At 42.6% G+C, this 27,307-nt stretch overlaps 1 protein-coding gene across 3 annotated transcripts in view; it reads left to right on the plus strand.

Annotated features, from left to right (window-relative positions):
• TLK1 (tousled like kinase 1) overlaps positions 1-27,307 on the plus strand; it is a 153,496-nt gene that overhangs the window by 77,829 nt on the left and 48,360 nt on the right. For all 3 annotated transcript variants that reach the window (XR_016230817.1, XM_002712279.6, XM_070070707.2), the window contains 5 exons: positions 8,967-9,042; positions 18,477-18,523; positions 22,466-22,561; positions 24,463-24,552; positions 25,727-25,819. Coding sequence is in view for 2 of the 3 variants with exons in the window: in XM_002712279.6 (XP_002712325.1) it covers positions 8,967-9,042; positions 18,477-18,523; positions 22,466-22,561; positions 24,463-24,552; positions 25,727-25,819 (402 nt within the window). In the remaining variant the exon portion in view is untranslated. The remainder of the gene's footprint in view (positions 1-8,966; positions 9,043-18,476; positions 18,524-22,465; positions 22,562-24,462; positions 24,553-25,726; positions 25,820-27,307) is intronic.

A 27,307-nucleotide genomic window follows, 5' to 3' on the forward strand; every position in this document is an offset into this window, starting at 1 on the left:
GGGGTGGTGGTGGGGAATGAAGGTCAACATTTCCAGGATAAATTACTTTGAAATATTGATTCCCAGTCCTTCCTTGACGCAACTATTTTATTTTGGTCATTTGATTTGAAAGCTACTGAAAAGAATTAAGAGTAAGAGTTACTGTTTTTACAATTACATTTCTTTAGGACACTGAGTTGTGGATGCACAGGGTATGTTTAAAGGAAGTAAAAATAGATCCTTCAGGCTTGTTGTGAGCTGGCATACTTTAAGTTTACCTGTAAAATAGCACATATCTTAGTTGGGTGCTTACTCAGTTTCTTCTCAAAGATGCGCTACCATTTTTAATATTACACATTATTAAATAATAGAAGCAGCTGGCATTGTGGCGTAGTGCATTAAGCCACTGTGTGCACTCAGAATCCTGTATGAGCACTGGTTTGAGTCCCGACTATTCTTTTTCCAATTCAGCTTTCTGCAGAGAGAGAGGTCTTACATCTGCTGTTTGACTCCTTGGATGGCCACAGAAGCCAGAACTGTACCCATCTAAAGCCACTTCTGTTTCTTACACGTGGGTGCAGGGGCCCAAGGACTTGGGCCATCTTCTTGATTTCCCAGGCCACAACAGAGAGCTGGATCGGAAGTGCAGCAGCCAGGACTCAGACCGGCGCCCATATGGGATACTGGCACCGAAGATTGTGGCTTTACCTGCTATGCCGCAGCGCCAGCCCCCAGATAATAGTTTTCAATATTAAAGTTTTTGATCCTTGGGCAGAACCAGAAAATGTGAATTTGTAGTAAAAAGTTAAAAAAAAAACAAAACACAGAGTGCCTTGTATGTTTGACATTGTTGAGAAGAAGCTTGCATTTTACGTTGACTAAATGTTTTCTTAAGGATCCAGATTTTCCTTTCTAGTGTGGCACTATTTTGATATGTGCCATGAAAGTAACAAAGATATTTCTCTTGATTTTCCTGTTTCACATCTGCTTAAACAAATTTTGCCTAGAAATATGAATAAAAAGTGAAGATTGTTGTTTTTATTAACTGGAGGCAAAAAGATTTGTCACGCCAGTTGTTCAAATTATAGTAACCTTGAATTTGATGCCTGAGTATGAGATGTGGGAGCAGCCAGTGAATTGTATATTTGAAACTAATCTTTAGCTACATGAATCTTTCAGAAAAAATCGATTCTGACATGTCTGAGAATTGAATATTTTGTTAGGGAAATCATTTAATATTGGAATAACTTTTCCTGTTTTAAGGTTTTTTTTTCTCATTTACTTGAAAGAAATTGAGTATATTTATTAACTGGTATGTTTTTTTTAAAAGATTTATTTTAGATTTTTGAAAGGCAGAGTTACAGAGAGAGAGGGAAAGAGATCCTCTATCTGCTGGTTCACTCCACGAATGGCCAAAGTGGCTAGGTCTGGATCAGACTAAAGCTAGGAACTGGGAACTTCTTCTGATTCTACCACGTGAGTGCAGGTGCCCAAAGCTCTTGGGCCGTCTTTGGCTGCTTTTCCAGGCACATTAGCAGGGAGCTGGATCAGAAGTGGAGCAGCCGGAACCTGAACCTGCACCCATATGGGATGCCGGCACTGCAGGTGTCAGCTCAACTTGCTACACCACCCCAGTGCCAGCCCCAACTGATGTAATTTTATTAGATAAAATAGCATAACTTGTTATCCATGTAGTCGATTCTGATGAACTCTAGCTAAGGTAGAGTGAAAAACAAACCTTAATATCTACTTAAAAAAAAGGATTTATTTATTTATTTATTTATTTGAAAGGTAGAGTTACAGAGAGAGAGCTCTTCCATCTGCTAGTTCAACTCCCCAAATGGCCACAATGGCCAGGGCTGTGCCAGGCCAAAGCCAGAAGCCCAGAACTACTTCCAGGTCTCCCACGTGATTGCAGGGTCAAGTACTTGGTCTGTCTTTCACTGCTTTCCCAGGCACATTAGCAAGGAGCTGGGTCAGAAGTGGAGCAGACCAACAAAGAAGGATGTACTTTTCTCTGAAGGGAGGAGAGAACTTCTATTTGCTTGTGACCTTGTCTAAATACTAACAGAGATCGTGGATTCAAAAGGCTTCCATAGCTTTGGCAGCTCATGTAAAAATTGTTCTCAAAGAGTTTGTGTGTGTGAGTGTGAGCACATAAATTGTTGAAATCTTTACTTAGTATAGAGTTGGTCTTCTGTGTATAAAGTTAACTGAAAACTTAATGGAGAATGGGAGAGGGATGTGGAGGTGGGAGTAAGGGGGTATGGTAGGAAGAATCACTATATTCCTAAAGTTGTATTTATGAAATTTGTACTCCTTATGGTGGGGGGGGGGTGTGTGGAGGAGGAGAAAAGAGGAGCAGCCGGATTTAAACCAGCACCCATGTAGGATGCTGGTGTTGCAGGCAGCAGCTTAACTGCTACTCCACAGCGCCGGCCCCACTTTCCTATAATATATTTATGCTGATAATTATAAATATAACTCTAGTTTGAGACTTAAAGAAGTTTTTACCTATTTTTATGGAATAATTGAATAGATTTATATCCCTTGTTCAGTGATAGCTTTAAGATTCATATTTTCTTACATTTGGTCTTATATTAAAAAATATATTTACTTTTAAGATAAGCCAAGAAGTCAGTCACCTGATTGGATATAAAGTCCTTGTTTGGTAGTCACTGTCTTAAGTGCCCATGAAATTAAAGCATCAGTTTATCCCTGTCACCTGTTAGATTCTTTTGTTTGTCTTTGTTTTTTGAACAGATTTTGAATTGCTAGAAAATACTGGGTAATTCACACTAATGTCTTGGGAAATTTGAATGCCAGAGAAGTCATTTAGGTTTTGGTGTGATTACTAATTGATTTAAAGAGCACTTGCCTGGCCGGCGCCGCGGCTCACTAGGCTAATCCTCCACCTTGCGGCGCCTGCACACTGGGTTCTAGTCCTGGTCGGGGCGCCGGATTCTGTCCCGGTTGCCCCTCTTCCAGGCCAGCTCTCTGCAGTGGCCAGGGAGTGCAGTGGAGGATGGCCCAAGTGCTTGGGCCCTGCACCCCATGGGAGACCAGGATAAGTACCTGGCTCCTGCCATTGGATCAGCGCGGTGCACCGGCTGCAGCGTGCCGGCCACGGCGGCCAATGGAGGGTGAACCAACAGCAAAAGGAAGACCTTTCTCTCTGTCTCTCTCTCTCACTGTCCACTCTGCCTGTCAAAAAACAACAACAACAACAACAACAACAACAACCCACTTGTCTCCTTTCTTCATTTTTTTCTTACTGCTCTTCCACTGTATGTAGAATTCTTTGGTCTTTTGTCCTTAGCTGTATGTGACAGAAAGAAATGACAGCATTATTACCAAGAGCAGTAACAGGCTTGAAAATGTACTCTATAAAATGTTTTATGAGTGCCAATTTTGTACCTCAGGTAAGTACATAGGTGGCCAAGTTGATGTCCTTTGGATTTCCTCAAATAATTTCTCAAACTTTAAGCTGCTAATTTGTTTCTTCAAAGGATGTTTCATGAAGAATCCCAATATTAAAATAAAAGACATGTTTATAGGGACCTGGTGGAAATGACGTAGATGGGTCTGCCAGGCTGGACCTTTAAAATGCACCCACCTTTGTCTATTCCCTTTAGTAATTTCTGGGATTACAACTCCTCTCTCCTATAGTATCTCTCGGAAACAGTTTAAAAATTGCAGAAATTGGTCAGAACTTTCTGTCTTGATGGGCCCTCTTAGAGATTAAATATTTGATGAGTTTTTGCATATTTCCATCCAGGTTCTACATCCACAAGTAGGTTCTTAGACAAATGAATGACTGGAAAACTGGCAGCAGTGGACTTCATTGAGGGTTTTTATTTTGCTTTGTTTAATATAGATGTCCAAATTATTTACATTCAGAACTAAAACTATTCCGTTCAGTCTGCTTGAGTGCTGGTGATGGCCTAGATTGCAGGCTCGATGGCTGGTAGTCTACAGTACAATTGAACAGGACCTTAAAGAATGTAACCTGTTTTGCAAGCTCTGCAAATTTTTGTAAGCTGTTAAGGCAGAACTGCCAATCACTTAACATGTGACACATGATTGAAGTTCTGAACCATTAAGTGTGTGGAAATTTGAGGAGATAGGATAGCCATTCAGATAAGAAAATTGGATACTTATTGATATTTATTGAATACCCACTGTATTGTAGATATTGTACTAATTATGTTTCTCAATTAATCCTCAAAATCCTCCTGTGCCTCTGTTAGCATATTTTAAACTGATGAGAACATTGATTGTTGGGTTGAATAGCATGCCAAGGTTTACACTGTATAATGGAATCAAAGGCTGATTTTTAGTCTGTTTTTTTCAGACACCCAGGGTGTTTGAAGTTTTAGGAAATTGTAGTGCATGTACACTGACAGAAAAACCCTAGTTGTGTCCTTGTAAACAGTCTTTGAGAGGAGAATAGTCACAGGCCAGCACCAGGTAGCAGTCTTAGGACATGAGTGATAAAAATAAGGCATCATGGGAAGGGATAAAGTTGTGCAAATAATGGAGACATTTACTTTATAGGCTAATTTAAGTGTATCTAGGTTTCCCATACTCATCTTCTATTCAGTTTTTCAGTATTTTATTACCTATTTTTCTACCTTTTTACCCATACATGACAGTCTTTTTTTTTTTTTTTTTTTTGACAGGCAGAGTGGACAGTGAGAGAGAGAGACAGAGAGAAAGGTCTTCCTTTGCCGTTGGTTCACCCTCCAATGGCCGCCGCGGCCGGCGCGCTGCGGCCGGCGCACCGCGCTGATCCGATGGCAGGAGCCAGGAGCCAGGTGCTTTTCCTGGTCTCCCATGGGGTGCAGGGCCCAAGCACCTGGGCCATCCTCCACTGCACTCCCTGGCCACAGCAGAGGGCTGGCCTGGAAGAGGGGCAACCGGGACAGAATCCGGCGCCCCGACCGGGACTAGAACCCGGTGTGCCGGCGCCGCAAGGCGGAGGATTAGCCTAGTGAGCCGCGGCGCCGGCCTACATGACAGTCTTAATATGGATCCTAATACCCTTTTTCTATTCCTTCCTCAAATTCTTTATTCTTTTAATTTATTTTTAAATTTTTATTTACTTATTTGAAAGGCACAGTTACAGAGAAAGAGAGAGATCTTCAATTTGCTGTTTTACCCCCAAATGGCCACAAGGGCCAGAGCTGTGCTGATCCGAAACAGGAGCCAGGATGTGGGCACCACAGGTGGCAGCCCCAAAATTCTTTAAAGGAGATAAAATTGTTATCTTTTCTTCATTACTATAAGCAGAATGCAATTTGTTTGTTTATTTATTTGTCTAAACAAAATATCATTTTACCTATAGGGCTATCCTACTTCCCTAGGCTGAGGAATGCTGCATTTGAGGAAATAAAACAAACCTTAAATATCCTAAGTGTGTATCCCAAGTACTTTATCTTCCCAGCCTTCTGTTGGAGATAGCCAAGGCATGTTACCATTTGAATGTTTCTGAGGAACTTTTCAGTGAAGCAATCTTTATACCAGTTGAACCACCCCTTATTGTCCCTGCATCCACCCCCACTGTCTTGTTTTGTTTTGTTTGTTTTAAAGATTTATTTATTTTACTTGAAAGAGTTACATAGAGAGAGGAGAGGCAGGGAGAGAGAAAGCTCTTTTATCCGCTGGTTCACTCCCAAAATGGCCACAACAGCCACAGCTGGGCCTATCCAAAGTCAGGAGCTAGGAGCTGCTTCCAGGTCTCCCACGTGTGTGCAGAGGACCAAGGACTACTGCTTTCCTAGGCCAAAGCAGAGAGCTGGATTGGCAGTGGAGCAGCTGGGACTTGAACCATTGCCCATATGGGTTGCCAGCATTGCAGGTGGCAGCTTTATCTGCTATACCACAGCATCTACCCTGCTGTTTGTTTTTAAGAAGATTTATTTATTTATTTGAAAGGCAGAGAGAGGAAGAGAGAGAGAGGTCTTTGATCTACTGATTCACTCTCCAGATGGCTGCCACCGCTGGGAGTGGGCCAGACTGAAGCCCAGAGTGAGGAACTTCATCCAGGTCTCCTGCATGGATAGCAGGGGCCCAATCACTTGGGCCATCTTCTTTGGCTTTCTCAGGCACATTAGCAGGGAGCTGGATTGGAAGTGGAGCAGCCAGGACATGAACCAGCGCCCATGTGGGATGCCAGGGTCACAGAAAGTGGTTTTACTCGCTATACCAGAATGCCGGCTCCTAAATGTAACTGCTTTAAACCATTGTTCCTTGGAATATACTTCACAAAATTATATGGAGCCATTTAGAATATTACATTTTCTTGTTTTTAAAAAATGCTGTTAGCGGGGCTGATGCTGTGGCATAGTGGGTAAAGCCACCACCTGCAGTGCTGGCATCCCATATGGGCACCCATTCCAGTCCCGGCTGCTCCACTTCTGATCTAGCTTCCTGCTGATGGCCTGGGAAAGCAATAGAAGATGACCCAAGTCCTTGGACCCCTGCACCTGTGTGGGAGACCCAGAGGAAGCTCTTGGCTCCTGGCTTCAGATTGGCACAGCTCTAGCCACTGAGGCCAGTTGGGAAGTGCACCAACGGATGGAAGACGTCTCTTTCTGCCTCTCCTCTCTCTGTGTAACTCTGACTTTCAAATAAATAAATAAATCTTTAGAAAAAAATGCTGTTTCCGGTGTAGCTGTTTAAGGATTATAACTCTTTTTTTTTTTTTTAATAAATTTCAGCTTTGCTTTTTTTAAAATTTAGTTATTTCAGAGGCAGAGTTACAAAGAGAAGTGTTCCATCTGCTAGTTTACTCTGGTTTGTGAAATGAAAATGTAAAAATAGTTTATTGGGCATAATGAATTTTATTTATAAACAATAAAAATTTGAGATATTTTATAAGATTGAGTCATTTAGTTATTAGAGTGATATGTCATACAGAAAAAAAATCGTATTTGGGGCTGATTTGATTTGAATTCTTGCTCTACCAGAATGAATGTATTAAACATTCATTATGTACTTGTTAAGAAATAGCTATATACAATAGAAGTGGAATGGGAGGGTGAGATGGAGAGAAGATAAAGTGCTTGTCTTTGAAGAATTCAGATTGGCAGCATTCAGTACATTTCTGAATTGGCTAACTTGTTGGCAGAATGGAGGTAAAAGAACATAAAGCACCAAAGGTGATACTTAGAGGAACAATGGGTATGTGCTTAACTAGAATTAAGTTATGTTTTGTCATTTACACTGTTTAATAATAGAACTAAACAGAGACATGAAAATATGGATTAATACCCTTTCTGCTTGGTGACTGCAATCTTTTGAGAAATTTAAATGGCATCAGGGCCAGTGTTGTGTTGCTACAGAGTAAGCTGCCACTTGCATGCTGTTATCCCATACAAGAGCGCCAGTTCAAGTCCCAGCTCTTCTGCTGATCCAGCTTTCTGCTGACGCTCCTGGGAAGGCGGCAAAGGATGGCCCAAGTAGTTGGATTCCTGCCACCCATGTGGGAGACCAAGATGGAGTTCCTGGCTCCTGGCTTTAGCCTCGCTTAGACCTGGCTGTTACGGCCATTTGGGGAGTGAATCAGTGGATGAAAGAGCTCTACAAATAAATAAATCTTTTTTTAAAAAAAGATTAAAGCTGTGTAATTAATTCATTCAGATACTCCATGGACTCCTGTTAAGTTCAGGAATTCTTTTGACCCCAGGAATACTTACAAGGTTTGAAAATTTGAGGGCTCAGTACTATTTCCTTGTGTTCTGTTCTTTTTGACTAAGCACAGTAGTTTGTCAGAGTCCAAAAATATTACTTGTTGGGGCCATTGCTGTGGTGCAGCGAGTTAAAGCCCTGGCCTGCAGCACCGGCATCCCATATGGGCACTGGTTTGAGTCCTGGCTGCTCCACTTCCTTTCCAGTGGAGGATGGCCCAAGTTCTTGGGTCCCTGCATTCATGTGAGAGACCCAGAAGAAGCTCCTGGCTCCTGGCTTTAGAACCGCTCAGCTCTGATCGTTGTGGCTATTTGGGGAGTGAACCAGTGGATGGAAGACCTCCCTCTCTGTCTTACCTCTCTTTTTAACTGTTTCAAATAAATAAAATAAATCTTAAAAAATATTTATTTTTTTAGCCTAATGAAAATATTTACCATCTGTTTAAGAAACAAACCTTTGATTTAGGATGAGAGCCAACATCTATAGCAAGGGCCACTTATTTTTAGACCTGTAGTGTCTCTTGCACTATAGGTCTAAAGCACTGCTTTACTGTGCCATTGTAGAAAAGCAGCTGCAGACAGTACGTAAATGAGTGGCTGTGACTGTGTTCCAATAAAGCTTTATTATGGACCATAAGATTTGGATTTTGTGTAATTCTCACATCACAAAATACTGTTTTTGTTATGAATTTTTAAAATCTCAATTATGTAAAAATTGTAGAAGTATGTTCGCATCATGTGTTGTATGAAAACAAGTGGCAAACGGATTTGACCCACACATCATAGTTTGCTGATCTGGGGCATAATCCACTAATTTGCTGTAACTTGCTGGATAATAATTGCAGCACATTTAGGTAAATGGTCCTTTCAGCAGGGATTGTGTGTATCAGAGTTCATGTCCTGTTTTTTTTCTCATTCGAGCTTACTGTTACAGATGGAGTCTGTGTGGATGCTAGGAAGCTAGTAAGAAAAGATTCCCTCCCACCCCCATCTCCAGTTAACAATTTGAAGGGCATCTTGTAAAGGCTAATTGCTCTCAGACTTATCATCCAACTAAAGTAAAATTATGTAAGTGGGAATTTCAGGTGCTATGTTCAAGATCTTCTGTACTTGGAATTTTAAAGATTTATTCAAGAAGTTTTATCTTTCAAATAGTTATATGTAAATTGGTGTACATTTGAATCCTGTGAGCACTACTGAACACTACTTGGTCCTGAAAAGAAAAGTGATTTTTATACTGGTTATATTAATTTGTATGATGAAAATGTAATTTAAAATTCTGTTAATTTTCCGTAGACACCAGAGAAGAAACAGTCGGAATCATCTAGGGGAAGAAAGAGAAAAGCAGAAAACCAGAATGAAAGTAGTCAGGGTAAGTGAAGCAGCATCTTCCTTGAGAGCCCAGTAGGCATTTACAAATAACTGTTCTTTTTTTATTTTATTTTATTTTAACTGGTTAATATTTTAATTGTAAAATAAGTAATTTCATATCTTTGTGATTTTATGGCCATTATATAAATTCTGCATTGATAATAGTTTAGGCATGAGAAGCAGTGGCATGAAATTAGTCTTTTTGTATCATTTGCACCACAGGTCTTAAAGTCATTGTGTTGAGGAGTTTTGACATCTCATTTCTATTTTAATTTGTGTCCTGGAAAGACAACTATCATATCAAATCTGACAAATGTTACTTTATGCCTTTTATTTCTCTTTATTTGAATTGTGGTAGTAAAAAAACTGTAAATCTCACTTTAGAACAAATACCTAAGCTTATTCTTACTCTGTTTTTTAAAAGGCTATATAAATGAGAATCTTCATTTGAAACACCATCTTTTTACCAACCTTTTGTGATATGAGCTAGAAAAATTATTTTCTTTACACTACGAAGTCTCTGGTAATAGGGAGTAATATAGGACTAATATTTAATTTGAATACTCAAAATCAAATATAATAAGGCCCTTAATTCGTAATGATGATTGTATATACATAAAGTTCTGGAGCCTGAGGCTTATAATCTTACATGTGGCTGTGAGTTCTAAGAATGTATATATAGAAACTGTCTTTGTGGAAGAGGTAGGTTAAGCCATTTTTTATATTTCTAGGTTTATAATACTTTGTGTCTCACTTTTTTATTTTAAAGATTTATTTTATTTATTTGAAAGTCAGAATTACACAGAGAGAGGAGAGGCAGAGAGAGAGAGTGGTCTTCCATCTGTTGGTTCACTCCCCAGGTGGCCACAATGGCCGGAGCTGCGCCGATCCGAAGCCAGGAGCCAGGAGCTTCTTCTGGGTCTCCCACGCGGGTGCAGGGGCCCAAGGACTTGGACCATCTTTTACTGATTTCCCAGGCCATAGCAGAGAGCTGGATCAAAAGTGGAGCAACCGGGACTTGAACCAGCGCCCATATGGGATACCGGCACTTCAGGCCGGGGCTTTAACCCACTGCACCACAGTGCCGCCCCATGTCTCACTGTTTTGGTTTTTTTGTTTGTTTGTTTAAAGAAACAGGGAGAGACAGAGAGAGGTCTTCCATCCTCTGGTTCACTCCCCAAATAAATGGCCACAATGGCCAGAGCTGGGCCAGTCTGAAGCTAGGAGCTTCTTCTAGGTCTTCCAAGCAGTAGACCATTTTCTACTGCTTTCCCAGGCCATAGCAGAGAGCTGGATCAGAAGTGGAGCAGCTGGGACTCAAACTGGTACCTCTATGGGATGCTGGGCACTGCAGGCTAATGCTTAACCTACTATGCCACAGCGCCAGACCCATGTCTCACTTTTGACTGAGCTCATTTTGGGTCTTAGTATAGTTTCCCCAAGTTATGATTAGTGGATTTGAAGATTTATGTATTGAAAAGATATATTAATTACAGTGGTTTCAACTGCAGTTTAAACAAATAAACAAGCAACTTCAAAAATCAAGTGCCTAGGGGCCAGCACTGTGGTGCAGCGGGTTAAAGCCCTGGCCTGAAGCCCCAGCATCCCATATATGTGCTGATTCTAGTCCTGGCTGCTCTTCTTCCTATCCAGCTCTCTGCTATGGCCTAGGAAAGCAATAAAGGATGGCCCAAGTCCTTGGGCCCCTGCACCCACGTGGGAGACCCAGAAGAAGCTCCTGGCTCCTGGCTTCAGATTGGCACAGCTTTGGCCACAGTTGCGGCCATCTGGGGAGTGAGCCAGCAGATTGAAGACCTCTCTCTGTCTCTACTAAATCTTTTTATTATTATTAATTTTTTTAAATTTATTTGACAGGTAGAGTTAGACAGTGAGAGGGAGAGACAGAGAGAAAGGTCTTCCTTCTGTTGGTTCACTCCCCAAATGGCCACAACAGCTGGCGCTGCACCAATCCGAAGCCAGGAGCCAGGTACTTCTTTCTGGTCTCCCTATGCGGGTACAGGGGCCCAAGCTCTTGGGCCATCCTCCACTGCCCTCCTGGGCCACAGCAGAAAGCTAGACTGGAAGAGGAGCAACCGGGACTAGAGCTGGTGCCCATATGGCATGCCTGTGCCGCAGGCTGAGGATTAACCTAGTGAGCCACAGCGCCGGCCCCTCTACTAAATCTTAAAAAAAAAAAAAAAAAATCAAGTGCCTAGACTGAGGCTTCTGGATTAGTTGATCCAACTTTGTTTTTTTTTTTTTTTTTAAATGCCACTGAGCTTGTGTCTGCCAGGCCTGGGTCACTCAATCTTCCCTGAATAAACCTTATCTGAGCCTTTTCATGAAGACTTCTCATTTCTGTCAGTAAGGATGAGCCCAGAACCGGCATCGGGAGGTCCAGCAAGACGAGGCCCTGAAGTGAGGAACCGAGGCCCTTCTCGCAGTCAACCTGCCACGCCATGTTCAGAGTTTGGCTTACAGGGTGGTGGCCAATGTCACACCACAGAGCCGGTCACGGCAGATTCAGCTCACTGCCACTGGCAAGCGTTGCAGACAGCAACAAGGCCACAAGGCCGGCCCCACTGGTGAGCACGTGACTCCGTAGTTACACTGACAGTGCTTCGAGCACCAGATCCCAGATGTTGCTGCTGCCGGTGCCCATCAAAAAAGATTCTTGGGGCCAGCGCTGTGGCACAGTGGGTTAACACCCTGGTCTGAAGCACTGGCATTCCGTATGGGCGCCGGTTCGGGGCCCGGCTGCTCTACTTCCTATCCAGCTCTCTGCTATGGCCCGGGAAAGCAGTAGAAGATGGCCCTGGTCCTTGGGCCCCTGTACCCACGTGGGAGACAAAGAGGAAGCTCCTGGCTCTTGGCTTCGGATCGGCACAGCTCCAGGGGAGTGAACACATCTGGGGAGTGAACCATCGGATGGAGGACCCCTCTCTCTCTCTCTCTCTCTCTCTCTCTCTCTGCCTCTCCTCTCTCTGTGTAACTCTGACTTTAAAATAAATAAATAAATCTTAAAAAAAAAAAAAAAAAAAAGAACTTACGTTGATTTTTTTAAATTATTATTTTTATTTATTTGAAAGAGTTACAGAGAGAGGTAGAGCCAGAAAGACAGACAGGTATGCCATCTGCTAGTTCACTCCCCAAATGACTGCAACAGCCAGAGCTGAGCTGATCCAAAGCCAGGAGCTTCTTCCGGGTCTCCCATGCAGGTGCAGGGGCCCAGGGACTTGGGCCATCTTCTACTGCTTTCCCAGGCCATAGCAGAGAGCTGGAACAGAAGTGGAGCAGCCGTGACTTGAACTGGCGCCTATATGGGATGCCGGCACTGCTGGCCAGGGCTTTAACAGCCACAGCGCCGGCCACGAACCCATGTTTTGTGTGTGTGTGTTCTGCCATCCAGAGAGTCTGGTTTTGAGATGGTTGCCTTCACTCATACTTGCTTCAGGCAGAGGCTGGCTTTCTAAGTGTGCCTGTCCCCCACCCCTTCTTTTAGAGTGAACTACTTTAAGTCCACTGAAAACTTCTCCTGTAGTTTTATATACCAGATTGGGTAATGTTTCCATTCCAAAATGAATTTTGTCAGCAGAGGGACTATCACCCTTAAAAAATCAGGCCCATCTCTGTACTTAAAATTCTCCTTGCAAAAATGGGCTAAATGAAGGAGGGATGGTATCTGAACAAGATGAGATTTTTGAGGAAGGAAGAGAATTAGAAGTGGGAGCTAAATAGACATCAGCCTTCCCTGAAAATACATGTGCTATGTAGGGGAGAGTAGTGTTAACAAAATTTGAGTTCAATTAGGGAAAATGAATTGGGGAAATAGCCTTTGGGTAGGCAACCAAAAAATCTGTCTGTCTTCATGAACAAATAGTACCTCTTCAGAATATGTAGGAAGATAGACAGAAGTCCTTTTTTTCTTTTTATAAAGATTTATTTATTTTATTTGAAAGGGTTAGAGAGGAAGAGATCTTCTATCTGCTGGTTCACTCCCCAGGTGGCTGCAACAGCTGGAGCTGGGCCAGACTGAAGCCAGGAGCCAGTAGCTTCTTCCAGGTCTCCCATGTGGGTGCAGGGGCCCAAGTGCTTGAGCCATCCTCTGCTGCTTTCTCAGGCCATTAGCAGGGAGCTGGATCCGAAGTAGAGCAGCCAGGACACAAACTGATGCCCATATGGGATGCCAGCATTGCAGGGTGTGGCTTCACCTGCTATACCACAATGCCATCCCTGGGCAGTACCTTTGATATAAAATATTTACAGTCGTATCTAGCCTCTAAAGAAATCTGCATAAAGTTATTGTTTAAAATTTCTAGAAGGCAGGCCGGCGCCGCGGCTCACTAGGCTAATCCTCCACCTAGCGGCGCCGGCACACCGGGTTCTAGTCCCGGTTGGGGCGCTGGATTCTGTCCCCGTTGCCCCTCTTCCAGGCCAGCTCTCTGCTGTGGCCAGGGAGTGCAGTGGAGGATGGCCCAGGTGCTTGGGCCCTGCACCCCATGGGAGACCAGGAAAAGCACCTGGCTCCTGGCTCCTGCCATCGGATCAGCGCGGTGCACTGGCCGCAGCGCGCCAGCTGCGGCGGCCATTGGAGGGTGAACCAACGGCAAAGGAAGACCTTTCTCTCTGTCTCTCTCTCTCACTGTCCACTCTGCCTGTCAAAATAAATAAATAAATAAATAAAATAAAATAAAATTTCTGGAAGGCAGTTATAGTCTTCAGTACTTGTTTGCATCTGTAAACATTCCCTTACCTTAGTCCAAGAAGGAGTTTATGTTGAACTTTTGAGTATATTTTTTGTTCATCTCAGTAATTCCTGGCACTTGTAACAGCTTGAGAAATATTTGTTGCATAAAGCAAATGAATGCATGAATATAAGTCAGTATTGAATTGGTAGATGTTTATGGAACTTTCATGGAAAAATCATGTTAAGTAAATTTTACATAGGTTTCAAAACCTTTTTTTGCAACAAGGTAAACTAATATGAACTTGCTACAACATTCTGACCAAGGTTAGTTTGAGGCACTAAGAATCTAAGATGTTAGGGCTGGTGCTGTGGTACAGTGGGTCAAAACCATGACTTGCAGCACCGGCATGCCATGTGGGCACTGGTTGGAGTCTCAGCTCCTCCACTTCCTATCCAACTCCTTGGTAATGCACCTGGTAAAGCAGCAGGAGATGACCCAAGTGCTTAGGCCCCTGCACCCATGTGGAAGACTTGGAGGGAACTCCTGGCTTCAGCCTGGCCTAGACCCCACTGTTTCAGCCTCTTGGGAAGTGAACCAGTGGATGGAAGACCTCTCTGTGTCCCCGCTCACCCCCCCCAACTCTGCCTTTCAAGTAAATAAAATAAATATTTTTTGAAAAAAGAATATGAAATATCAGTTTGAAAGGAAACTGTCAGAGAGATGAAGTCTGCTAAAGTTAAGAACAAAAGGTTGGGGGGAGCGGCAGCACTGTGGTATAGTTGGTAAAGCATGGGAGACCCGGAAGAAGCTCTCTGATAGTTTCCTTTCAAAGTGTGAACCTGGGTGGAAAAATGATGGAATCATTGATGATTTACAAAAAATTTACAGGATAACGGGCCAAAGAAATCAGCAGTTTACCATGGATAACTCAATTTTAAGGCGCTTAGAGCAACAGACTCTTCACATCAGTTTGCAAGGAAAAATGTTACTCTTATTTGTGCCCTAATTGAAGAGTACTCATGATTAACAGCAGAAACAGTAGTCAACATAGACTTCTGAATTGATTCAGCTTGCTCCAATCTGACTGAAAATCAGGATGGACCAGATTTCTTGATCAATGGATATCAAAACTACTCCACCAAGATTAGTGCAGTTAAGAGCAGCACTTTCAAGGGAAGTTTGTAACAAGTGGGGATAAGATCCTGAAACATTTTTTAGAGAATTATAATTGGAGATGAAAAATGGAGTTACTGGTACAATCTTGAAGACAAAACACAGTAAAAGCAGCAGATAGCAAGAAGTGGACGTGGTCAGAGCAAATGTTGATCAGTCAGAAACAAAGGCCTGACAACAGCTTTCTGGGATGTTCAAAGCATTTTGCTTGTTGACCTTTTGGGCCAAAACCCAATACTATCTGTTTATTGGGAGTGTTTGAGAAAGTCAGCCATAGCTTCAGCCTGGAGGGTCCAAATAGGTAACTCAGATGGGTGCCAATTTGGGTCTGGGCTGCTCCACTTCTGATCCAGCTCCCGGCTGATGGCCTGGGAAAGCAGTGGAAGATGGCCTAAGTGTTTGGGCCCCTGCACCCATGTGGGACACCTGGATGAAGCTCCTGGCTCCTTGCTTCACCCTGGCCATTGTGGCCTTCTGTGGAGTGAACCAATAGGTGGAAAATCTCTGTCTTTCCCTCCCTCTCTATAATTCTGACTTTTAAATCAAAGAAATAAATCTTAAAGAAGAGAAAAATGCCCTGGAAAGCTTCAGCAGAGAGTGCTTTTCTACAATGACAGTGCTCCTGTTTGATACCTCTCAACACACTGTCGGAGCTTTGATGGGAAATCATTAGGCAATAGGCATCTGTTCAAGTTATAGGCCTGTTTCGCTTCTTCTGACAATGACGACAACTGCTACTACTACTTCGGGAGTTGAAATTTATTATTGAAAAAAAAGTCTACCTTTCCCCCCTCCTCAGTAGTCTTGTCCATTAGCTGACCCCAACTTCCACCTTTGTCCATTGTGACCCAGCTACTTGGGTGAGGGACTCCTCCAGGGACTGCATCAAGGCCTGGGCCTTGTTCTTGAGCATTCTGAAGCCCGCATTCTTGGCATACATACGCAGCAGAAGGTTGGCCACATTGGTGATGGCTACACGGCCCTCCATGCAGTCTGTGAGGATGGATTTAAGATCGTCTTCGTTAGGCTTTTGGTTCCCATTCTGTTCGTACATAGCCCATAAGTTACTGGTGATGGCCCTAGTGACCCGAGTGCCCATGTCTCCATAATCCAAGTAGGCCAGCAGTGATCCCTCATGGCTCCTCACCTTAGCTTTTAAAGCCAGATTGTCCAAGTTGTGTTTTGCTGGCCTCGGCCTGTAGCTTCCAGAAGTCCAGTAGACTCCTTGGGAACACACTGGGAGCTGTAGTTTCCCAGCTCCACAAGTCTGATTTTCTGATTTCTTTTTGTTCACACCATTTTTTTTTTTTTTCATTTAATAAGGTAAAAAAGACCTCATTGACATAATTAAGTTTCTAGGACCCCCAGTTCTTTAGGGATGGACTAAATGGCTGGCATCTGCTTATGAAAATGCCTGTAACTTGATGGAGATTATGTAGAGAAATAAAGCTTGTATTTATAATTTTTTTTTTAAAGTTCTTTTTTTTTTAATTTTATTTTTTTATTATTTATTTATTTTTTATTATTTTTGACAGGCAGAGTGGACAGTGAGAGAGAGAGACAGAGAGGAAGGTCTTCCTTTGCCGTTGGTTCACCCTCCAATGGCCGCCGCTGCAGCCGGCGCACTGCACTGATCCGATGGCAGGAGCCAGGATCCAGGTGCTTTTCCTGGTCTCCCATGGGGTGCAGGGCCCAAGCACCTGGGCCATCCTCCACTGCACTCCCTGGCCATAGCAGAGAGCTGTCCTGGAAGAGGGGCAACCGGGACAGAATCCGGCGCCCCAACCGGGACTAGAACCCGGTGTGCCGGCGCCGCTAGGTGGAGGATTAGCCTATTGAGCCACGGCGCCGGCCTTGTATTTATAATTTTTTATCATTTAATTCCATTTTCCACACATCTTTTAAAGACCTCTTAAATACGCTTGTTATGCAAAACTTTTGACTCCCTGATAGCATTAATTTTTTTACTGTAATATGAAGTCATGTATTCTATATAGTTCCAAACAAGGATGGATGCCTACCCTTCCCAAAACAATTTCTAAATACTACATGTATTAGCAGATCCTTAATTCAGCATTTATAAAACTGATAGCCTATTATTGAGTACATTTGTAATGACCTGGTTCATTTTATCAATGTAGTTATAGAAAAACTATTTAAAATCAGTTTATTTTAAAATACTCTTAATTTGTAAATGCTTTCTTAGAAAATCAAACACTTTGGCCGGCGCCGCGGCTCACTAGGCTAATCCTCCATCTTGAGGCGCCAGCACACCGGGTTCTAGTCCCGGTCGGGGCGCTGGATTCTGTCCCGGTTGCCCCTCTTCCAGGCCAGCTCTCTGCTGTGGCCAGGGAGTGCAGTGGAGGATGGCCCAAGTGCTTGGGCCATGCACCCCATGGGAGACCAGGAGAAGTACCTGGCTCCTGGCTTCAGATCAGCGCGGTGCGCCGGCCGTGGCAGCCATTGGAGGGTGAACCAACGGCAAAGGAAGACCTTTCTCTCTGTCTCTCTATCTCTCTCTCTCACTGTCTACTCTGCCTGTCCAAAAAAAAAAAAAAAAGAAAAAGAAAATCAAACACTTGACAGAATAATCTTCATATTGAAGTGTGTTATTGTTAGTTTGCTAGGGATTGTTATGTTTTATATTATAGCTGTGGGGAGCAATCCGGACTGGACTGAGTTACTGGAATTAAGACTTATTCTATGCATCTGCTCTCCCACAATATGGCGCTGGGAGAGAAGTAAACAGCTTCCGCACAGCTGCCTCCAGTTCAGCTAATAAACTGTAGGACTTGCTCCTGATTGGAGAGCAGCATACTCGGCGTGCGGGCAGCCGAGTTAGGATTGGCAGAGGAGGACTATAAAGGAGGAGAGAGACGGCATGCACCAGGAACATCTAAGGGAACATCTGGGGGAACACCTGTGCAGCCCCCCGAGAGAGCCGGCCGGCGGTGTGCCGCTCCCCTGCGGAAGTGGGGAATGTGGCCAGGGGGAACTGCCCTTCCACGGAGGTGGAAGGGATAGTAGCCAACCCGGGAAGAACCAGCAGAAAACCCGGGGAGGGCCGAGCAGACGAAAGAACAGCGCAGGGTCCTGTGTCGTTCCTCCACGAAGAGGGGGAGCGACATAATGGTGCCGTGACTCGGATATGAAGCCTAGGCAGGGTTTAGTGTCGTTCCCCCATGAAGACGGGGAGCGACAATAGCCTTTTAATTATTATTTACAAGTATTAATGTTAGTTATGCAGTGGCCACTTTTTTGTTCATTGACCTTTCTGTAATTAGTAGCTACTAAACAATATTAATAATGTAATTTTTAATACAGGATATCTCTTAACATTATTTACTTATCTGATGCTCTGATAATTGGAACTTGTGAAAATTGGCAAGTTTCTGTTGAAATGTCAGTTGAATTTTAGCTTTCTGGGTTTTTTAATCTGATGCCATTATTACTCTAGTAATGTAGTCTTTTTTATGTATATTAGAGAAATTAAATTTTGTATATTCTCTTTCTGTTAAAATATATGGTATATCCTCATGATTAACTGAATCTTTTTTTTTTTTCCACATTTTAGGAAAAAGTATTGGGGGACGTGGCCATAAAATTAGTGACTATTTTGAAGTAAGTTCCGTGAGGATTATCTCCAGTTCCTAATTCAATAGAATTCTGCTGTAAGCTGAAAATAATTTGCTTGAAATTCAAGGTCAAGTTCTGATCAGAGCTTTCATGCATTAAAATTTACTTTATGGTGATGTGATATCATAAGTTTCAAAGTTCTTTCTCACGTATTTGCTTGTATTGTAACAACCCTTAAGCTATACAGAGTAGGTATAGATATTTTTGTTTTAAAGACCTTGAATCTTAGGGTGTGATATGTAAAGTAACCTATTAAATGTGGATGCTAAATGGAAGAATAGAGAGTAAGTAGAACTTAAGTCTGTGGTCTCTACTAATAGTACAGGCTTTATCATACCATAGCAGCATTTGAGCCCTATGGTTGGAGATAAAATAATTGGTAGAAATGTAGATCTAAGAGACCTGGAAAACAGTGAAGAGTAATAAATGTACAGTCTTTCCCAATCTGGAATGGTTCCCTGCTTCTACTTAGAAACACTTGTGGCTACCAGTTTTACTTTAGAAAATATTAATGTGACTATTAAAACAACAAATATGAGCTACTGTTGAAAAATAATTATATTTTGAGAGTGTAAAAAAAAAGAGTGTAAGCAAAATTGGCTGCTTAGGTAAACAAGAGAATTGGAAAAAAAATATTTTTAAATATTCAGTTGCTCTTTCATGGGATTATAGAATCTAAGGTAAAATAAAACTATCATTGCCTAATGCTCCTTAGTTAAGATCTGATATCATTAAGGACATTAGCCAAAGGTGGGATAAAAATTCAAATAAATACATGTGGGGCTGGCACGTTGGTGCAGTGGGTTAAAGCCCCAACCTGAAGCACCAGCATCCCATATGGGCCCTGGTTTGAGTCCCAGCTGCTCCTCTTCCAATCCAGCTCTCTGCTATGGCCTGGGAAGGCAGTAGAGGATGGCCCAAGTCTTTGAGCCTCTGTACCCGCGTAGGAGACCCAGAAGAAACTCTTGGCTCCTGACTTCAGATCAGCTCAGCTTCTGCCATTGCAGCCATTTGGAGAGTGAACCAGTGGGTGGAAGATGCCCCCCGCCCCCCTCCTTTCTCTGTGTCTCTGCTTCTCTCTGTAACTGTCAAATAAACAAAAATAAATCTTTAAATAAATAAATAAATACATGTATGTTGAATGGCTATTTAGTACTGGGCTACAGTACTTATGCAGGTACTGTAGATAAAGATGATAAAATCCCTAGATTGCAGGCACTCGTTTAATGAACACGCTACAAAGTTCCCATCTTTGCTGTTCATGTCAGAGCTAAGTGATTAATTAAATTAGAAAGTGAAATTCCCCCCAAGAATACAGTAGTAGCAAGTTGTTTTCTTCTCCCATCCTTGGTACAGAAGCATGAAATAGGAAAATAACTAGCCATGGAACAAGTGAGTTGGCTTCTCCTAATATGCAGCTGTCATGCACTTTGTTGAGAAAAAAGAGATTTTTTTTAAAAGCAGATATTGTGCTGTTAAAGAGTCTTGTTCTTCATAGTTTTATTTTTTGGTTTGTTTTTTGTTTTTAATTCATTTGAGGGAGAGACAGAGCTTTCATCTGCTGATTTACTCTCTAAATGCCCACAATTGCTGGGGCTGCATTGGGTCTGGTGCCAAGAGCTGGGAACTCAATCAGGTCTCCCACATGGGTGGAGGGAACCCAACTACTTGAGTCATTACTGCTTCCCAGGGTCTGCATTGGCAGGAAGCTGGAGTCAGGACCTGGAGCCACAATCAAACCCAGACACTCCAATAAAGGATGAAGGCATCGTAACCACTAGGCAAAACACCTTTCCCCACAGTTTTTATATAGTGTCATGAACATTTGGATATTAACATTTTAAAAGTGATGATTCAGTTTCTTCGATAAAGTTGATTAGGTTTACTAGCATCATCTAATTTTCTTGAGATTAGCAGCCATTTCTTTTTAAAGAATAGAATAAAGAGTGAACTTTTGGCTGGCGCCGCAGCTCACTAGGCTAATCCTCTGCCTTGCGGCGCTGGCACACCAGGTTTTAGTCCCGGTCGGGGCGCCGGATTCTTTCCCAGTTGCCCCTCTTCCAGGCCAGCTCTCTGCTGTGGCCAGGGAGTGCAGTGGAGGATGGCCCAAGTGCTTGGGCCCTGCACCCCATGGGAGACCAGGAGAAGTACCTGGCTCCTGCCATCGGATCAGCGTGGTGCGCCGGTCACAGCGCGGCGGCCATTGGAGGGTGAACCAGCGGCAAAGGAAGACCTTTCTCTCTCTCACTGTCCACTCTGCCTGTCAAAAAAAAAAAAAAGAGTGAACTTTAAAAAAAAAATTTATGTGTTGATTTGAAAGGCAGAGTTATGGAGAGGGCAGAGGCAGAGAGAGAATCTTCCATTCACTAGTTCACTCCCCAAATGGCCGCAATGGCTGGAGCTGCGCTGATCCGAAGCCAGGAGCTTTCTCCAGGTCTCCTACGTGGGTGTAAGGGCCCAAGGACTTGGGCCATCTTCTACTGCTTTCCCAGGCCACAGCAGAGAGCCAGGTCAGAACTGGAAAAGCCAAGACTCGAACTGGCACCCACATTGGACACCAGCATTGTAGGCGGCAGCTTTACCTGCTATGCCACTGCACCAGCCCCCAGCAGCCATATTATTTTAAGACAGATTTATACATACATGAACTGTGCTAAGATTTGGGGAAAAACAAAACATGTTCATTGCTTTGGTAGAATTTATTTGTCTTTGAGTCAATCACGGTAGCAAATTATGGTTGGAAAGAAAACTAATACATTTCTTTTTTAAATGATTTATTTATTTATTTGAAAGGCAGAGTTTAAAAAGAGAGAGGTATCTTCATCTACTGGTTCACTTCCCAGATGTCCACAGCAGTTGGAGCTGGGCTAGTCAGGAGCCATTATCTTATTCCAGTTTTCCCATGTGGGTACAGGGACCCAAGCACTTGGGCCATCCTCTGCTGCTTTCCCAGGCACATTAGCAGGTAGCTAGATCAGAAGTGGAGCAGCTGGGGCTGGCGCCACAGCTCACTAGGCTAATCTTCCGCCTGCGGTGCTGGTACCCCCGGTTCTAGTCCTGGTTGGGGTGCTGGATTCTGTCCTGGTTGCTCCTCTTCCAGTCCAGCTCTCTGCTGTGGCCCGGGAGGGCAGTGGAGGATGGCCCAAGTGTTTGGGCCCTGAACCCGCATGGGAGATCAGGAGAAAGCACCTGGCTCCTGGCTTCGGATCAGTGCAGCACGCTGGCTGTACTGGCCACTTGGGGGGGGTGAATCGACAGGAAAGGAAGACCTTTCTCTCTCTCTCTCTCTCTAACTCTGCCTGTCAAAAAAAAAAAAAAAAAAAAAAAAAAAAAAAAAAGGAGCAGCTGGGACTCAAACCGGCACCTATATGGAATGCTGGTATAGCAGGTGTGGCTTTACCTGCTATGCCACAATGCTGGCCCCAGTAATACATCTTCATACGATGTAGTTTGGCGGGTAGACACTTGGTGTAATAGTTAAGATGCCTTTGGGATGCTTGCATTCCGTATCATGGTACCTGGTATCAGGTCTCCCACATGGCTCCTCTGTTTCTAGTACAGTTTCCTGCTAATGTGCATCCAGGGAGGCAGCAGTACTTGGCTCAGGTACTTGGGTTCCTGCCAGTCATGTGGGAGACCCTGTTGGAGTTACAGGCTCTTGACTTAGGCCTAGCCCTGCCCTGGCTGTTGCAGGCATTTGAAGAGAAAGCTAGTAAATAACAATTTTAAAGCTGTAATCTTGTCATGTTGTAAATATCAGTAGTCTCTAATTAGCCATGTGGGACTTTGCAGTAAGTCTCCTTTTTTAGTTTTTGTGGGCCCATTTAAAATGACTTAATTTAAAATAAAATATGTTTAAGTGAATTCTTAATTCAAATAAAATCTAATCCTGTTCTAATAATGATGTTTCCTTATCGTTTTTTTCAGTACCAAGGTGGGAATGGCTCAAGTCCAGTAAGAGGCGTACCTCCTGCAATCCGTTCTCCTCAAAATTCACATTCACATTCCACGCCTTCCTCATCTGTAAGTTTTTCAAGTTTTCCATGCATAGCCTTTGTCTAGAAGGTTATGTACATTGAATAACTTTTAGCATTTGTTACTTATATCGAGAACTCCTATATAAATTAGTGTTTGTCTTTTAAAAATCATTTCTGTGAGGTGATTTGAATCCTTTTTTGATGATCTGATTCTGTCGAAACTTTATTTGCAAAAGTGAGCATAAAGATTTCTTGAATTAATGGTATCTAAGAAATACTGTTTCTGTAAAAGAATGCTACTGAATCTGTAGAAATAAAGTTAATATTCTTGACTTAGTTCCTAATTTCTTTTTTTTTTTTAAGATTTATTTTATTTATTTGAAAGAGTTACAGAGAGGGGTAGAGACAGAGAGAAAGGTCTTCCCATCCGCTGGTTTGCTCCCCAGATGGCTGCCAAGGCCAGAGCTGTGCTGATCTGAAACCAGGAGCCAGGAGTTTCTTCCGGGTCTCCCATGTGGGTGCAGGTGCCCAAGGACGTGGGCCATCTTCTACTGCTATCCCAGGCCATAACAGAGAGCAGAATCGGAAGAGGAGCAACTGGGACTAGAACTGGCACCCATATGGGATGCTGACACTTAAGGCCAGGGCTTTCATCCGCTGTGCCACAGCACCAGCCCCAGTTCTTAATTTCTAACCATCGTATTTCTTAACTACTAAAATGATGGTGTGAGGGTGGGCATGGTACCTTAGTGGGTTAAACCACTGCTTGGGTCACCCACATCATGTATCTTAGTGTTTGGGATTGAGGCCTACTTCTGCTTCGAGTGTAGCTTCCTGCTAATACATCTAAGGGGGCAACAGTTGATGGCTCAAGTACTTGTGTTCCTGACTCCCAGCTTCAGCCTAGCCCACCAGTGACTTGCAGGCAATCAGGGAATGATGAAGAACATGAAAGTTACCTCCATCTCTCCCTCTCTATCCCTTTCTCTGTCACTTTGCCTTTAAAATAAATATGCTTAATTTAAAAAGTGTAATTCTTTTCTGGAAATCCTTAAAAAAAGGATCTTTTACCTTTTTGGTTTGTTTCAAACATTTTAAGATATGAATGGTTCTTTTATATGCATTGGTTTGCATATTAGATTTCATTTTTATTTACTTTGAGAAAGGTTCTGTTTTATTTACTTTCATTGTATGAAAGTTTAGTATCAAGAAATGTCGGTTGTCAGTTGTTTAAAGATGAGTTAAAATTTTTAAAAATCTGAATTCACTTATTTATTCAAGCACCTGTTTTTATTTCCTCTGTCCCTCCCTAGTCCTCGTCTATTGATATACTTGCTTATGTTTTACTCCTTTTGTACTTGGGCCAGTGTGGTGCTGTGTAAAAGTATTGTATGAAACTCACCATTAGCTTTAAGTGAAGAGCTGTAGTGATGGCGTTGATATCATTTTGTGATCTGATACTTTGAAAGAATTTATTTTTAGCCTAGTGACCAGATAAACCATGAAACTTCAATAAATTGATATTAAAGTAGAGTAGCCTTATGGTTCCTAACGCCAAGTACTGTGAATTCTGTATGAAGATATTTTTACTTCTTCATTTTGTAATATCATAATCTATTGCTCATGTTTTTGTTTCAGAGTATTTTATTTGGCCTTATGTTGTTTAGCGGTACAAAAACATTAAGATTTCTTTCATGGCAGTAGAATGTAAGCTCCTTGAGGGCAGGGATTTATGGTTGTAAATCCTGCTTCTTATGTAGGAGGTACTTCCTGAATGCTTGTCGAATAAATGATTTTTAAAAGTGTTGGAAAGTCAATTATGCTTCCATTGAGGTATTAATTATCCTGATAAAAACGTCTTTAGATATGTTCAGTGGTTGTTAACTAAGTAGAAACCCACTTTTCTTTTCTTGCTAAGGTAAAGGATTTAATATATTTATTTTTTAGGTTCGACCGAATAGCCCTTCTCCTACAGCATTAGCTTTTGGGGACCACCCTGTTGTACAACCAAAGCAGTTATCCTTTAAAATTACTCAGGTAATCAATAATTAAAATTTTTTGTGTGACTGTAAGAAACCGATAACTTTTCATGAGTTTGGAATACAGATACTGAGTTTGTCACTTGAATTTTTATGTGCAAGAGTTTGGCAGGGCCGGCACCGCAGCTCAATAGGCTAATCCTCCACCTAGTGGCGCCGGCACACCGGGTTCTAGTCCTGGTCGGGGCGCCGGATTCTGCCCCGGTTGCCCCTCTTCCAGGCCAGCTCTCTGCTATGGCCTGGGAGTGCAGTGGAGGATGGCCCAAGTGCTTGGGCCCTGCACCCCATGGGAGACCAGGAGAAGCACCTGGCTCCTGCCATCGGATCAGCACGGTACGCCGGCCGCCATGTGCCGGCCGCGGCGGCCGGCCATTGGAGGGTGAACCAACAGCAAAGGAAGACCTTTCTCTCTGTCTCTCACTGTCCACTCTGCCTATAAAAAAAAAAGAGTGCCAGAACATGGATGATGTACCCTGAGCACCTCAGCTCCCATATCTATCTCCGTTAGACTTTGTTTGTGGTGGGCTTACATCCTAACTGTTGTGTATTTTTCAAAACCTCTCTTTGGAAGATCTTGAAGCTGAAATTGGGATGTATTTCCTGGAGTTATTGAGCAGCTCATGAATGGTTTTGCTTCATGAGGTGTTGGTCAAAGTATATAATACTTCATTAAGACAGGAGGAATAAATTTAAGGGGGTCTTTGCACATTTTGATGATTAAAATTAATAATAATTTACTACGTATATGAAATTTTCTAAGAAATTTCCTGATTGAGCCATTCCACATATGTGGAGTGATTTCCAAGCAGAATGCTATATATCACAAATACATACAGTATTTACCTTTCAATTAAAAATTTTTTATAAAAGTTTTAGCAAGTTTAAGAATTAACTGGAGTGATGTATAGCATAAAGCAGTGGATATATTCAATTTTAATGAATATCAGTTTTCTAAATAATAGCTTAAATATTGTAAATTTGTATTTATAGTGAAGTTGTTTTAAGCGCTTATAACTTCACTATAAACTTAAAACTGTACTAAGACATTTTGGGATGTCTTTTGCATCACAACACAAATACACGTATATTTCTTTGTCAGGTAAAACCTAGTTTTATATTTGCATGCAAAGGTATTTATAATGGAGATAATAAAATAACTTTATTTCATCTAGACTGATCTCACAATGCTGAAATTAGCAGCATTAGAAAGTAATAAAAACCAGGACCTGGAAAAGAAGGAAGGTCGTATAGATGATTTGCTCAGGGTAAGTAAGAAGTTGTGGGGCAGGCGTTTGCATGATGATTAAGATGCCCCTTGGAATACCCATATCCTATATCCAAGTGGTGGGTTCTAGCCCCGGCTCCACATTCAATTCCAGCTTTCTGCTAATGAGCGCCCTGGGAGTCATCAGGCAATGACTTGAAGTGCTTGGGGCCTTCTACCCATGTGGATCTGGCTCCTGCTTTATGTCTGGCCCAGCTCTGGCTGTTGTAAGCATTTGGGAATGACCCAGAGGTCTCTCTGTGTCTGTCAGCTTTCTCCTTGTCTGTCAATTAAATTAATTAATTAACTTAAAAGAAGTAGAGGAGAAAAGTTGAGAGTAAATTATTTGACAGCAATCTTAAAAATACATAGCATTGTAAAAAAAATTGATAGATAAAAAAATTTAACTTTTTCTGGTAGTATAAGTACATGATTGGAAGTACCAACTTCAAAATGGAAGTATTTCAGCAGTGTGCATATGCAGTGGGTTAAGCTACCCCTACTAGCAAATGCCTGCATGCATATTGGGGTGCGGTTAGAGTACTGACTGCTCTACTTGCAATCCAGCTTCCTACTAAAATACCTGGAAGGCAGTGGATAATGGCCCAAGTTCTTGGGTTCTTGCCACACACTTGGGAAACCTGAATGGAGTTCCTGGCTCTTGACTTCAGTCTGGCCCAGACCTGGATAGGCATCTTACGGTGTCATCCACAAGTTTAATGGAGAAAATGTCTTTTTAGTTACAAGAGATATAAAACTCACATTTATTTTTAGTGTTAGACACATTGTATGCCATTTTAGTTCTTTTTAATGAAGTATGAGTTAGGTGGTATTAACACCATTTAGAGGGGCCAGCACCATGGCACAGTAGGTTAATCCTCCGCCTGCAGCGCTGGCATCCTATATGGGCACCGGTTCTAGTCCCAGCTGCTCCTCTTCCAACCCAGCTCTCTGCTGTGGCCTGGGAAAGCGGTGCAAGATGGCCCGAGCACTTGGACCCCTGCACCCTCATGGGAGACCAGGAGGAAGCTCCTGGCTCCTGGCTTCGGATAGGCGCAGCTCCGGCTGTTGCAGCCATTTGGGGCGTGAACCAACAGAAGACCTTTCTCTCTGTCTCTCCCTCTCACTGTCTGTAACTCTACCTCTCAAATAAATAAAAAAGAAAAACAAAAAGTAAACACCATTTAGAAATTTAAAAACCAAACTTAGGTCCAGGTTAATTTACTTAACCTAGCCAACCTTGTATACCTTAGCAAGGGTGGGCAACCTTTTTCCTGCCAAGAGCCATTTAGATATTTATAACATCATTTGCGGGCCATACAGAATTATCAGCTTTAAAATTAGCCTGCTGTATAGATGTATTAAATTTCAATACTTGTCTGTAGTTGCCTTGGCCAGGCCAGACCAAATGATTTCGCTGGGCCTTCTCCAGCCCTGTCTTAGAGTGTGGATTATGGTTACAGAGTCCACATACTTTCTGTTATACTGT

The sequence above is a fragment of the Oryctolagus cuniculus genome, chromosome 3, assembly GCF_051225735.1.
Source record: "Oryctolagus cuniculus isolate XC-2025 breed Fujian yellow rabbit chromosome 3, ASM5122573v1, whole genome shotgun sequence".
NCBI lineage: Eukaryota > Metazoa > Chordata > Mammalia > Lagomorpha > Leporidae > Oryctolagus > Oryctolagus cuniculus.